At 38.3% G+C, this 15,369-nt stretch overlaps 1 protein-coding gene across 12 annotated transcripts in view; it reads left to right on the top strand.

The window, feature by feature from the left end:
- The window catches only part of MAGI2 (membrane associated guanylate kinase, WW and PDZ domain containing 2), a 755,552-nt gene that overhangs the window by 630,456 nt on the left and 109,727 nt on the right, over window positions 1-15,369 (top strand). For 11 of the 12 annotated variants that reach the window (XM_056340976.1, XM_056340974.1, XM_056340973.1 and 8 more), the window contains one exon: window positions 3,474-4,109. The exons of the other annotated variant lie outside the window; for it this stretch is intronic. In XM_056340976.1, coding sequence (XP_056196951.1) covers window positions 3,474-4,109 — 636 coding nt within the window. The remainder of the gene's footprint in view (window positions 1-3,473; window positions 4,110-15,369) is intronic. 12 annotated transcript variants of the gene reach the window in all.

The following is a 15,369-nucleotide window of genomic DNA, read 5'->3' as shown; positions in this document are numbered from 1 at the left end:
TACCTGAAGGGAAGATGCAAAGACGAAGGAGCCAGGCTCTTTCCAGTGGTGCCCAGTGACAGGACCAAGTCAGCAGGCCCCAACTGAAACACAGGAGGTGCCATCTGAACATCACAGAATATTTTCTTACTGTGAGGGTTACTGAGCACTGGAACAAGTTGCTCAGAGAGGTTGTGGAGTCTCCATCCTTGGAAATACTCAAAAGCCACCTGGACGTGATCCTGAGCAACATCCTCTCGGTGACCCTCCTTGAGCAGGGGTTTGGAGAAGATGACCTCCAGAGGTCCCTGTCAACCTCAGTCATTCTGTAAGCAAGCTCCAGTCATTTTAGTAGGTTTAATTCTAAAAACCAAGCAAAGTTTGATGCTTAATATAAATGTTCTGCATAACTTCAGAGATACCCACTCACTGTGAAGCTGTGATTTCTGGAGGCAGACTATGGCTTGCTCAGAAAATCAGGCAGTAATTATAAAGGGGATCGCTATTATGCTTGTCCATATGCACTCATTATTATTAGCAGCAGCAGGAGAGAACAGGCAGAAATATGCTACAGGAACGTTTCAGGGAGTTTTCCTAAAGTAGAGGGGTTTTGAAGTTTGCATTAGAATGGCACTGGCTCTGTAATGCTCTTAACTCACCTCCATTTTCCCACCAAATGCCGGGTACTTCTCTCTGTGTCAGCAGTGAGGGACTCTCAGCCTGGAAAATGAGTTGGATTGGGAGAGAGATTTATTTAAAGGATTTCTGAAATTTAACCCTTTCATTCCTCGTTCATGTCTCATGACCTGAAACTCTTTTTTTCCCAGTTTAACACCACTGTAGCTGTTTCTTTGAGTTGAACTTAGTAACTCATACTCTTTCCCCCATCCCTCTTAACCTTCATCCATATGTTCTCCAGATGACAGTACAGCATTATGGGCCCCAAATGGTTCATCTTTGAGTGAGTTACAACTTCAGAGTGTGCCTAGACATGCTATTCATGTTATGCCTCAGAAATCACAAAGACCTTTGAAAATGTTGATTCAGGAAAATGCTGGAGAATTTTCTGCTGTCTTGTGGGGGATAACACAGGGCTGTTATTTGAAGGGGTTCTTACCCAAGGTCTTCTGATGTTCAGTTTTGCCTGTTTAGGGACTCAGGAAAGGGGCTACTTGGCTTATGTATTTCCTGACTGCACTCCTTGTGCACAAACTAATTTCACTGGAGACCTATGTAATCAACTAGTTTATCTGATTTTCTGATTTATGAAAACGTATTGTTGTAAGTTTTATATCATAGCTAATCCTGTACAAATGCATAAGGTGAGGGAGTGAAAGCAGGCAGTGATTTACTTGCCCAACACAATAAATGCATTATTCTTTTTGCACCCTGCTTAAGTAGTGCAAGAGAGAATGAACAGATTGGTCTCCTCCCACCACATATCTGCATTGCCAGCAGTCAGGGAAATAAATACTGTATGGATTTAAAAGTTGCAAGGGAACTATTAAGGCATAAGCTGTTGAAACAGGAGTATGCATTGAAGAGGACTCAGCTCAACAGCACCAGTCCTGTTATGAGCAATGTCAGCCTAACTGCTGATGTGGGAGCCAGGGATGAGAAATCAGGTAAGAGCTTTCTATACCAGGGCATGAGCAAATCACAATGAATTGCAGCCATCACCACAGTAATTTAGTATAGTACATTCTTTCTGTCTTTTAAATCTTGACTTTGGAAAATTATTTTACTCTCATCTGCTTGAGATAGAGCACTGGAGTTCTTTCAGCACTGCCTGTGAAGTGACCTTACTGCTTTTGCTTATGGTTTTAAATCTATTTATGATGCACATTTAAGACAGTATTTGTAGCTCCTAAGGTTTCTGTGAATAATATTCACAAATATTTAAACAAAGACTCTTAATGTTTTTTCCTCAGACACTCTCTGAAGAAATCTTTCTCTGAATCACAATGTACATGTGCAATTAATTACTGTCAGGCTTTTAGACAAGCTAATCATGTAGGAATTGACCATTTCGTTTTCACATAGAAATAGCCTTTGCATTTTGTTGTTGCATAGAAACAGCCCCTCCACTGACGTGATGTTTGCTTGATTAGATCTTTTGACTGAAGTACTTGAAAGACATAATTTTATAGATACACTTGAAGCAATTCCACACAAACCACCTGATCCTCCCTAAATCATTCTCATTTTATTGCTGAATTTTCAAGTGCCGTTAAAAAACGTTATGTGATGATAGGTCAGTTATTGAACTGTGTACCTTGTAGACACTTCAGTGTTGTCTGTGTAAATTATTTCTTGTTCCTAATTAATGGTAGGATAATAAGATGATCTTCACTTAGACAAATACTTTAACTTGTGCAGTTCTCTTAACAAAACATCCTTCTCATTTGTTAGAATTGTTTTATTAAAATGGAAACTGATGGTGGTTCATCAAACTGTTCTGAATATCGCTTGTACTGATTACTCATTTTTATTTTAATATGCACCTTAACAGTGCCATAAAAAAATCATTAATTTAAATATATAGATCCATTCTAACAACAAGAAGGAACTGGAACTTATTTCTGAACTTTTCAGTAACAGTAGCTGGTTGGTGCATGAATGATATGGAGACCCACAAATACCCTGTTGACAAAGTATTCTGCTTTCATATATACTCTGACTGGTAGCTCTGTAGTATACATGAGACAAGATTTGGAGGTAAACATGGTATCTTTATTTTTATTTGACCAGCTGGTTTAGCTGGAAATATTAAACTGATTTTCAGACATTTGCCTAGATTTTTTCAAATAAAAATCTGTTATAACTACTTACAAAATTTGTCCTGTCTTTGTCCTTGAACCATCATGGCCATGACAAAATGCCACTAAACATCTCTACAATATGCAAGATGCAGTTTAATTCATGCCTAGAATAGGAAATTACTGTAGTAGTTCTGGATGTCTGTTGGCAAGTAATGACATTTAATAGGAAACTGTCAGTATTATGATCAATGCAGAAAGTATTTCCTCATGCACAAGCATGCAGTCTTGCATTCCTATCCATTGATTAAGTCCATGAGTGCTGACTATTTCCTTTTTTTTTTACTTTTACTCTTCACAAAACAATGGTGTTTCTTGACAACCAACCCTCCAAATAAACTTCCACTGTATCTTCTGAAAAATAATCTGTGGACTGCACTGAAAGCAGTTGAAAAAATAGGGATGAAATGTTAAGAAAAGTTGTATGTCTGGGTCCAACTTAATTTTCCAGCTGTGAGCTTCCACAGAAAAGAAATAGTACTGTTACTATCTATTTGTATTACATTTGATGGCAGAGAAAATTTACTTTTTTTTCTTCACTATGTAAGTCAGTATGTTGATCTAATTTATTTTATTTTGTAGTAGACTTGTGTCTCATTAAAAAAAAAAAATTGCACTGCATGTATAGTAACTGAAGTTGCCTCATAGTCTCACTACTTTTTCTTCTCTTTCCAGGTGATGTCATTGTCTATATTAATGAAGTTTGTGTCCTTGGACATACGCACGCAGATGTAGTCAAACTCTTCCAGTCTGTTCCTATTGGTCAGAGTGTCAACTTGGTGCTATGTCGTGGATACCCTTTGCCCTTTGATCCTGAAGATCCTGCCAACAGCATGGTGCCACCCCTTGCAGTAATGGAGAGGCCTCCGGTAGTGGTAAATGGAAGACATAACTATGAAACTTATTTGGAATACATTTCTAGGACTTCTCAGTCTGTTCCAGACGTAACAGATCGACCACCACACTCCTTGCACTCCATTCCAGCAGATAGTCAGCTTGATAGCACATTCCCACCACCTGCCCATGATGATAATGTATCAATGGCTTCTTCTGGGGCCACCCAAGCTGAACTCATGACCTTAACCATTGTGAAAGGGGCCCAGGGCTTTGGCTTCACTATAGCAGACAGTCCTACAGGACAGAGGGTGAAGCAAATTCTAGACATTCAGGGATGTCCTGGTTTGTGTGAAGGTGACCTCATTGTTGAGATCAACCAGCAGAATGTACAGAACCTGAGCCATGCAGAAGTAGTGGATATACTTAAAGAATGTCCTGTTGGAAGTGAAACTTCTTTGATTATCCATAGAGGAGGTAAGTTTGGAAAGTCTGTACAATTACCAAAATGTGTGTAAAAGGTTCTAAACCATAAGACATACATATACTCACTACATCCTTGTGTGCTAGGTTGGAAATTAGTTTCCATGTTGCGGGAGGTAACACTAATTGGTTCTGGAAAAATGTGTCTGCAGTTAAGTATCCTAGGCAAATTTAACAGTTTGTTGTACATTCCTTTTTGTGTTCTGAGTGTCAATGGTCCCACCTCTCTGTAAGGGTCAAACTAGAGCAGTTCCAGACCTTTCACCCTGTAATAATTTGTATGGTGTCTGCAGCAAACTCTTATAGTCCCAGAGCAGTGCTGCAAGCTTTAGATATAATTGTGTATCCTTGAGTATCTACTCATTAAGGTAGATGAAAATCAGAGCAATCGATTAGCCCTTTACAAGGTTACTGGTTTTGCTGAGCCATTTTGCCTCCTTTTCCTTCATTGTAAAAGTATTGTACAACAGTTGTTTTGTTTCTTTCTTGACAAAAAAGTTCCATAGTATATTTTTCTCTGTTTTAAAAAAAGCCAGCTTCTAGCAACATAGTTTTTCTGACCAGCCTGACGCAGTAAGCTTGCATGTCCACCACTGGAAGGGGAGACTCAAGACATCTGTAAGGAAGTGATACCAACCGAAGTCTTAATACCTTGACAGTGATAAGTAATTTCATAGCTTTTAGTATTTGAGCAAACAAATATTCATTGATGGTTTGAAATGAGCATCCATCACAATTTATTATTACCTGAAGTGAATTACAATTTAAAGTCTTTAATTAAAAGATCTTTGTTCCTCTAAAGAGATTCATATGTCACTGAATGTACGTTACTCTGTGCTTCAAAAGAAAAAAAAAAAAGGTTCTATACAAAAATACTAATTACTTTCCTTCTAAAGAGTAGAGGTTGGGAAGTGAAGCTTTAGTGTTTGCATATGCCAAATGTATGTCATCGGAAAACCTGCAGATCCTTAGAACAAGCAATATATCATTTTCTGAAATTGTGGAAATAATAAACATAAGGTGATTTAAATATCTGTAGATTCACAGTCAATAAAGTATTTTCATGTCTATATTTGAAAGAATAATTTCTAAGAGATAGATCTGACATTTCTTTGGAAGGAAACCAAATTAAGAGTGATAAGTAAACACCAACTGGTGTCACTCTAGGATATGAACTTGGAGAAAGTTAATTGTTGCAGAGATGCTGTATTAATTGTTATTAAATATGGTTTTATTTAACATCCATTAAGAATCTGGAACAGTGGAGTAAGCAACATTTTTTTTCTGAAAATGCTGGCAAATTAGGGAGAATTGCATAGGAAAAAAAAAGAGTATAAAGGCGATTAGAAGGGTTAATGTAACCCCGAAAGATGGGATTTTATTTTGAAAAACACAAGCTAATCCCCCTCTAGAGGAAAACAATTCGGAACACCAATCTTCAGAGAGAAGTGGAGTGTGAAATTCAGTATGCTGAACAAGCCTGAGTAATAATAGACAGCAAAATTGATATTTCAGCAATCAGTGCAGGACAGTAGCAAAAAAACCCTGAAGCAGCAACATACTCAAGCCCATGAGGATAATTCCTGTCTCTCAAGAGAATTCCTTCTTAGAGCATCGATTCATGATCCAAACAAGTTGGTCAACACGATAGTTTAACAAGTTCTGGCGCATTAACTGAGCTATAGTTATTTTCTACACATCACTGTGGCAGATAGGAGATACCGTGCTGATCTCAACGCTCAGTAAGAGCAGTATAAATTTACACAGTCTTGTCTTTTGTCAGGTCGAACACTGAGCTACCGATAGTTGCCCTGGCTCAGCTGACAGAATGCTATGTCCGAATGCAGTAACGTGTTCTTGAGCCTTAACCCTCTGTTCTGGGGCAGGGGGTGGTTGGTTGCTTTAGAGAACACAAGAGAAAGAGAGCATGTTTCGTTCATGGTAAAACAATGGCTAAGACTAAAACAATGGTTTGGAAGTACTACAGAGCGATTAAACTTAATGGGATGATACAGAGCAAATGGAAGTTTACTGTCAGAAATTTCTGTACATCAGATGTAAGGAGTATACCCTAATGCTAGGCTATTAGACTTTGAAACTGAAGAAAAGGCTTATTTGAGTGATTCAAAAGAAGTGAAAAAATAGAGTGTATGAGAGATGGCTAAATCATAGCTTAACAGAAATAGGAGAGCTGTGTTAAGGTGGCAGCCTGGGGTTTTTTTTCATGATTTCACAGGAAAAGGAATCCATGTGACCAAATATCTATCTATAATGCACGTAGATCTGTGCTAGTCGACATGTCTCCTTTTATAGTCCCTGGGCAGAAATAGGCCTTTCTAGGGTGCAATTCATGTCATTCCAATGTAGATGTTTCAAATAAGTCAGGTGTACCCTAAAAGTATATATTCTGCTTGACTGACTATAAAGGGAGTCAAGGTTGACTGGTTCAGATGTACGTATCTGTCCCATATGTTATGAATAAAAAGCAGATTATAAGATTTAGTTGTGTGAGATAATCTGAATACAAACCAAAATCCTGGTACTCAAAGAAACCTGCTATGATTCTAAAATACTTAGTCTGTGGCACTGGTGAAGCAAGGCATACTCTTGCGTAACTCATGGATCCAATTCTTATTTTATTATCTCTAATGTGTAATGACACTTGAATAATACTATCCTGTTCCATCATTACCCTATGCATTCTGTCTTTAAAACCTCGTTTTTAAGTTTAAGACCAAAGTACTATTCCTGCCTGTGGAAGAGGAAGGCTTTGTTTTGCATAAGGTTCTGTGTTGCTTTGTGATGTATTCTGCCTCTGCTATGAATATGGCCTGACTGTATAGTTCACTGTGGCAAATCCATTTTTGTAAGTGATTTAATTTCTCTTTCTCATCCAGCAATCTTATCTACATTGCAGACAAGAAACAGATCGAGATTGGCTGAGATACATTCTCACTTCCTTATACAGGACAAAATGCTCTCGTATGCATATAGTATGCATGCTGCAGCATTTGAGAAGCCATTGTCCCTCAAGCTTAGGAGGTGAACAGCCAGAGTATGTGCAAGGAAACATGCAAGGAAAGGTCTGCATGTTTCAAAAAGATGGAGGTGGTAGCAGTACTCAAATGTAAAAAGGCCACTAAAGAATACTGTCTGAACCAACACCAGAGACTTGTCATGGGGTACCATCTAACTGGAGGAAGTCCCACTGAATTTGTAGCATACTCATTTTAAAATTTCTAAAGCAGAAGTAGTAATTTAGCTGATTGCTAAAAAAATTTTTAAGTGGACATAATATCATTGCAAATCTAAGAAAATACTATGCAGCACTTTTCTGGGTGACAACTATGATAGTCTATGGCTAGAGATCTTACAATCTTCTTTCTGTTTTTTAGTCAGGTTCTTTGGTAAACACAGATGTGCTGCTTAGTTTGATTTCTTTGCACTGGTTTTTGCTCACCAGCCATATAGTTTCCATTGATTACTGTAATATGTCAGAAGAGTTCATACTGAAAAAAAAATAAAATGGAAAAAAAAAAGATAGTGGAAAAGTGTTGCTAAAAAAAAAAAAAAAAAAAAAAAAGGAAAAGGGAATAGAAAAAAAGAAAGGACAAAAAAGGTATGGGAGTGTTTGTTGTTTGTTACCCAAACAGATTTACCCCTTTCCAGCCTTCATACTTCATCCTCAGCTTCTGCAGCAGCCTGCACTGAGTATAGGCTGCTGAGATAACGTGTAAGAACTCTAAAAAATCAGCCTTTCTGAAGGTGGGTAGAGCAGAAATCCTGCATTAGCCCAGAACTACTGGAAAACAGCACTAAGTGGTTGAAGCAGTATGCACCAAATTTATGTAGAGCAAAATATTCACCCATTAGGACATCAAAAATTGGGTTTGGCATGTTCTACTAAATGAGCTATCCAAGTATGTGATATATGCCATCTCTTTTGGAAAGTATCTTTGAAATATATGAACCTGTAGTCGGCAGCCCGGCCCCAGAAGTGTTCCTGTCAAAAAGAGAACTGACACATTCAAATGCAGATCCATCAAGACTGTGTCTGAAATATTGTTGTTAAGGAAATCTGAAGACAACCCAGGACTGATTCATGAAGCTATGGCAACTCCCAAACAAGTGCTGTGAGTGAAACATTAAAACTAAACTGAAAAAGTGGGAACCTGACAGAGTTCCTACATCAGACGGCTATTTTATAATGGTGGAATCCAAACAGGCTCAGAGAAGCCGAGACTGTTGGTATGGAACGGAGCCAGAGTACTGACTCACTGTCCATACTGGCTGGTGAATGGTTAGCCCATTCCTGGCATGGGACTAGAATAAGCCAGCAGCCAGTTTCACCCTGACACGATGTGGGAGATAGCACGGGGCACACACAATGCACAGTCGGGGTGAGGGGGCAGAATTTAACTATGTAGATGTAAACAGTGACAATAAAAGGAAGGCCAAGTATCTTAGATTTTGTATAAACCCTAGTAGAAGTTTATAACTCCTTAAGACATTTAACAGATATCAGCACATCGCATGAAGCATCAGCAATTTCCAAAACAGCCAGAAATTTCACTAAAAACATCTCTGCATAATCTAGTGAATAAGCCTACCCCCTCAAAATTGGTGGACTTCAATAGAAGGAATACTATACCCTCAGTGCCCTTTCCAGGGACTGACCTCAGATTTACCTGTCTACCAGAGAGATGATTGGTTTAGTTTGGTTTGGTTGGGTTGGGTTGGGTTGGGTTGGGTTGGGTTGGGTTGGGTTGGTGGGTTTTTTGTTGGTCCAAGCTTGCTGTAGGGTGTCTTTCAGTTCCTCTAGTCAGGAAAGCTCATACTCCCTTTTCTCCGAGTTGTCCTCTCTCTTGGGAAAGCCGCACAAGATAAAGCTGTGGGCAGCACCATCACCCTGCTAACACGAGTCTGGCCCAGGCAGCTCTGATCTCCTGCTTCCACGATCTCAGCCCAGCACCGAGGTCTCTACAGCTTTGACTCTGCTTCTGCTGTTCTTCAAAATACAAAAAAAGTACCTGGTGCAAACTGGAGACCCTGTATCTCATGTCTTGCTCATCCCCAATTCAGGACTTCCTAGTCAACAGTACTGAGGGTTTGAAGTAATGAAGTTGTTAGGAGGATGGTGTGGATTTTTGATTTCAGGCTTAGGGAAGTTTGCTGTCATCCTACTGTCTCTACTCTTTTACATCCCTGAGTCAGTGGTGGGGTTTTTCCTTCCAGGAGCTTCATAAAGGACCCCAGTCTTGCTTTAATGGCTTCTTATGGGTACTCTGAATTAATAGCGGTCTGTTCATGATTAATTTGTTCGTGAAGATATGCTTTTTGTTGTCTCTGACAAGAGATGTTGGGAGATACAAGGTCTGATAGCTCTCCTGCTTCTGCCATACTTTCTCCTCTCCAGACAGCTACTCCAGCTGTACATTTGCTCCTGATCCCTTTTCTCCTGTTTCTTGGGAGTATTCTAATGTTGAGAGGAACTTGCATCCATTTGGAAACATCTGCATTTTTAGCCCTGCTGTATTCTTAAAAGGCACGTATATATCTATCATTTGTGAGTTTAAGGGACACTTGATTCTACAAAGGGAAGGTGCACGCGAACCTAGTTGTGAACCACTGGCCCTTTTGAAGCGAATCATGTGAACCATTGATACCTAGGAGTCAATGACATTAACTTCTTCTGTTCAACATGCTGCTAAAATACCCTCTTTTAGTTTTCTCTTTACAATTTACCACACCATTTTGCCTTGTCATCTCTCTAAACTGCTCTGTTGTTCCTGGGCCTGTCTGCTTTAAAACTGATGGAAAACAAAGGTTCGTAGCTGACCTTTTTCCTTTCCATGTCAAAATTATGAGCTTTTATATGACATCATAAATACAACAGTTTCCTCAGCATGAGTTATCTGTAAATATATTATTCTCAAGCTGGCTTTTGGGTTGTTTTCATTTTTTGCTCATTTTTGTTCCTGTTCTTAGCTAGTAATGCCAGAAATATTTAAAGATCAAAAATATTGTGAGTCATGCTGCATCGTCCACCGCATTGACTTTGCTGTTAGATGTCATGTTGCCCTTTCCCCCACCCCCAGCCTTGGTCGCTTCTCCCTTCCTACCTTCCCTACATAGAAATCAATATTTTGTGCAAGATATTTTCATAACAGCCTTGTGAGAGGGGCAGTTGTCTTAATTGCAGAAATAAAACCTCTGAAAGGTATTTTAGAAAATACTGTTACCATGCAAGAAATATTGCTGTTATATTAGCATAACTCCTGGAAGCGCTGCATTCCAGATTCATTTTTACAAAGCATGTCTCACCTTACAGAGTATCGTATTTTTAGCCGTGAGATATGTACTCTCCTAGTAACCTTCAAATTATTTACATCCTTTTTGTCCTACCCATTGAGACTGTTTTATACTTTGGATTGACTTGAAATCATTTTTTAAGTATCTTGTTATAATCGTCTGGTATCAGATCTATTTTAATAAATATTTTACATGTTATAGCAGGTAAACTAAAAAATATCTTACATATAAAGACTTGTTTATTAAGGGATTCAATCTAAATCTTGTTAGTAAGAGCAATGGTAACCTCTCAGTAGCAGAGGGAATGACAAATTTGAACAGAGGGAGTCATGGCAGGAGACCAGTTATCCTGAAATTCACACTAATGAGACTTTCATATCTTTTCTTGTATAACTGATTAGCAGTGAAACAGTGTGCAATTGCTTCCATATTTCTGAATAAAAGAAAAAGAAACCATAGACCTCCTTAATGAATATGGATTCCTGAAAAAACAGACATCAATAATAGTTAGTAGCTATTACACTGTATTAATGGAAGTAGTATTAATTGCATTGTGTTTCAAAGTGGTAGTGTTATGGTTTTGCTGCTTCTTTCTTATTAATGTTTGTGCACTGTGTGGTACATTTGTGTATAATTTTGCAAAGCATTAGATAAATCTTTTTTACATATATTGCATAGAAGTTTTTTAATGACTGTTTGCAAGCATTTTGTTTCAAAAGTCCTTTTATTATTGGTGAAACTGTTTTCTAATGTAGGCTTATATGGTCTGTATTAAATTTGAACAGTGCTTCTCTCAAAAATGATGGGGACGCTTCTCCTAGGGACACGTGTGCCTAACTTGTTGATATTAAAAGGAGTTAGTTTGCACACTGGAGAAATAGGCCCCTTTAGAATACCTTTTAGCAAAAAGAAATACAAGTGTGTAGTCATAGATTCTTACCATTGCATGTCATAAAGAGGTAACTACCATTGCTCCAATGTCTATTTTACCATTAATTTCTTATGCCCAAAATGAGACTACTTACAGTAAGCAGTCAGACGTTATTGTTACTAGGTCTACCCAGAGACTTGCCATGCACCTAGGCTTGGTGCAGGGCTGCAGGAACTCTGCCTTCAGGACAGGCAACTCTCTGCTGAGGAGTGCAGGGCACGTTTGTGCCTGGTGGCTGCAGCCCACGTCACTGCTAGAGCCCAGGAGCTCTGTTGGCAGCACTGCAGGCTGATTCCAGTCTTACTGGTATTAGTGAGTGGATTAATACTAACTGAAGAAAAATTTATTTGAGAAAACAGATTTTTTGGCTTGCTTGGTTGGAATCTGGCCAGGCCAGAGAAGTTTCTCCTCTGTTCTTGCAAGCAGTATTATCAGAAAACCAGCCAGGTTATCTTGGACTGTGTATGTCAGTGAAAAATGGCATCTTTTAAAGCCAGATACCTCCCAAGCATGGCACATGGGAGAACCTACTGCAATACTAGGGCATTAAGAAATTTGGTTTTTTTCTTAATTGCCCCTAGTCTAGGCTCTGAGTGAATCTAGCCTTCCCCAGAGGAGATCTGGGAGATCTCAGCCTAAGGAAAGAGAACTACAGAGCTGGACTCTGAAAAAGTACCGTACAACCTGTGCTTGTGTACCGAGGCCTGTCTAAAGTTTAGTCTAAATGTGTTGAACAATGTCTCTGTTGGTTCAGTATAATGTAATGTCCTATTAAACATCTGTTGGGTTTCCAAATCTGTTGTCAAAGTACATTGTGTAGACGTTGTGATGTGGTGATTTGTAATAATAGTGCAATATTTGTAGCAATAAAGTAAGCTAATATACTATGAAACCAGTGAGTACATTATCTATTGCGCTACAGACATGAGGCACAGCACTGGGGAGACGGGAAGGCGTGATTTCCAGGCACTTCCTAAACCACTTACAAGAGCCACAAAACTCTCTTGGCTCTTATGGTTTGCCTGTCCAGTAAAAATGCAGAAACCAAATCAGTCTTCTAGATGAGGTATTTATCCCTGTGCAATTATTTAAGCAATTTCCTTTTACATTCTTGAAAAGGGAGGGAAGGCTTTAACAATGGCTACGCTTGCCCTCTATGTGTAATGCTCTTTTTTATTATTATTATTTTATAAACCAGGAGCATACATTTATTAAATACAACACTGCCCTTCTCAGGGAGCCTTTGGGTAACTCATAATTCAAACACAATCAAAACCCAACACCAGGATACATGCACTTTTGCTGTGTGACCTTCAGATTACAGTATAAAAAAGGACATGGAAGCCAAAGCTGTCAGGCACAAGCTCTGAAAATTGACTCCCAAGTGTGTCAAAACAGATTTCTAAAAGAAATAAATTGCTTTCCAAAGCCAGATTTGTCATAACTTGGAAGAGTATTTCAGTGTATAAGAAACATACTGTGCAGTTTTCCTGTTTGGTAAATGAGAAAAATCTTGACTTTTATTTATTTTGTACCTTTATTACCAGGAGCTAAAACAAGGCAAGCTTTCTGTGCACACATTCCTAGGGTCACCTTATTTTTAGTATCTATTTCAGTTAGGTGCAAATGATATTTAATGGACTTTTTAGAACATTTTTCTCTAATGTAAGCATTTTTATTACATTTCTTGTGTTTTAGATAGAGAACTTCTAAAGATCCTATGATAATTAGAAGAAGACTCTATATGCCTGAATAAAAACACAGACTCAGAACCTTTGAATAAGAAAATACTTTAGAGATCTTTAAACTAATTTTATCAGTTATTTTCCATTTTGACAATGAGTTAAGTTTTTTTCTCTAGCAGAAAGTTTGCTAGTATTTTAAAAGGATAAATGATGATGACGATGATGATAGCACTACTAATAATGCAGTTTTTCTTAAAGAATAAAAAAAATCATTAAGTGATACTTCAGGGATTAGTTAGCATCGTAGAAAAGTTTTGCTGATTATGGAAAATATTGCAGTATTCGCTGCATATATTTTAATAGCTTAATGCATTTTTCATTTCAAAGTCAACACCTTTTTCTTACTATCCATGTGAAATAATTTCTGTATTTTAAACTATTGGATCTCAATAAATGTGATTATTTTAGGCATCTGGGGCCAAGCAGTACCTCTCTACTGCAGTTTAAACACTATCATAGCTCTGAAGTAGCACAGAAGATGCTTTAATCTGTTCCTTAAGGAAAAAAAGTAATGGCCAGTAGAGAAACTTGTTCCTTTTTGTTGTATAAAAGTGATCCTAGTGGGGTAGTGTATCAGAAGACTCAGCTGCTCTTCTGCATAGCTCTTAAACCTCACGCTATTTCACGTGTAACGTTCTCAGGAATAAGTATCAGGGATTACTAAAAGAAGATGGAAAGACTCTGGCAGAGTAGTTCAACTGTGTAACCAAAATGAAGGATGATTACATCAATGGGAGGTCCTAGAGCATTCCAGAGGGAAGTCTGGGGAAAAGTCCACAGGGCTTTCATCTGTGGACAGTGAGAGCCCACAAATGTGGCAGAGCCAAAGACAGTCATCTCCATCCAATTTCTGCCCATTTTCACCAGCTTTTTCCATGCTTTACCCAGGTCCTTCCTCAGTCTGTATGTTTATTGTTTGTCATTCCAGCTCCATTTTCCTTCATGTAAGCAATTCAGAGAAGCTGTCGTTCTTGAATGTCAGCCCAGTAATTGAACTTGGCCTTGGTTTGAGCAGGAGGTTGGACTAAATGAGTCCCTTCCAATCCAAACACTTTAATTATTCTATGCTTCTCCATCTTTCTCATGTTTGGGGGCCCGAGGTTCCAAAAGAGAGTGTCTGTGACTAAATGTAGTAAATCACCATCAGGATAATTTTAAACTTCTTCCACAGTACTTCTCAGAGAGAGAAAGGGAGTTGTTTAATCTTGTCTCCTTATTACACCATATTAAATATATATTTATATTAAACCTATATATATTTCTTTATATATGAGAGTTCTTTAGAAATTGGTGCAAACAGAAAGAATGAAGACGTGCTGTTTGATTTCAGCTTGCCAGATGTGTTCATTGAGATTATATACACAGCAAATTATTTTCACACTATAATTGAAAAATAATGCAGTGTTTATTTGTTTATTATGTAGCATTCCTGAGAGATGTCAGTGGCTTGTTGGGTTGGCTGTAAAAGAACACCTAGATAGTATGATCCAACTAATAATGTTCACTACAAGGACATCAACTACAATGATTATTTCTGCCAAGGTTAATCTTAATTAAGCAAGAGGTTATCTTGCAACTTACTCACTGTATACCAGACTTTGAACTTTATCAAGTTCTTTCTTGTAATAGAAGCACATTAGGATGCATTGTACTAAAAGACAAACCAGCTATATAGAGTTTTGGTCAAAATGGCCCTTTTTAAACAGGCATCTCAGGATAATTAATTGTGAATGTAAATTTTTAGAGGTCCCTAAAGGCAAAGAAGCTGGAATTGTTTTACATGCTACATAACTTCAGCCTATCTTCCCAGGTTTGCCTTGCAACACATACAGCCACGTTCACCTCAGCTTTTGCTGCCAGGCATCCTGTGTAGACAGCTACAGGGCATCCTTCCTCACTGAGCTGGGCAGCGAGCAGGGCTCCCTGCACGGTGAGGAGAACAGGCACTTACTTCTGTGGTGCCGTTCAGTTACTGTAAACATCTAAAGTAGCTGAAATGAATATTCTAAAAAAGCCTATTCTTCCCTGTTGATTATTAATGTTTTTAAAAACTCTCCTACCGAAGTTTCATATTTAAATTTCTACTCACATTTGGTCAGATGAATCCAAATTTAACTGTAAAAAAGTTAGATTTCTAGTCGACATTAGTCAAAAGAGTTACCCCTGCAGTCAGTGGCAGAAAATAGGCAGCTTTTTTAGATGATGACTTAAGTAATTTTGTTCAGTCATTGCTTAAGCAGCTTGTTCTCTGAGTTTACCCATCATG

The sequence above is a fragment of the Falco biarmicus genome, chromosome 5 (genome assembly GCF_023638135.1).
Source record: "Falco biarmicus isolate bFalBia1 chromosome 5, bFalBia1.pri, whole genome shotgun sequence".
Classification (NCBI taxonomy): Eukaryota; Metazoa; Chordata; class Aves; order Falconiformes; family Falconidae; genus Falco; species Falco biarmicus.
Note: the sequence above shows the minus strand (reverse complement) of the source record. Positions and strands in the feature narration are given on the sequence as shown.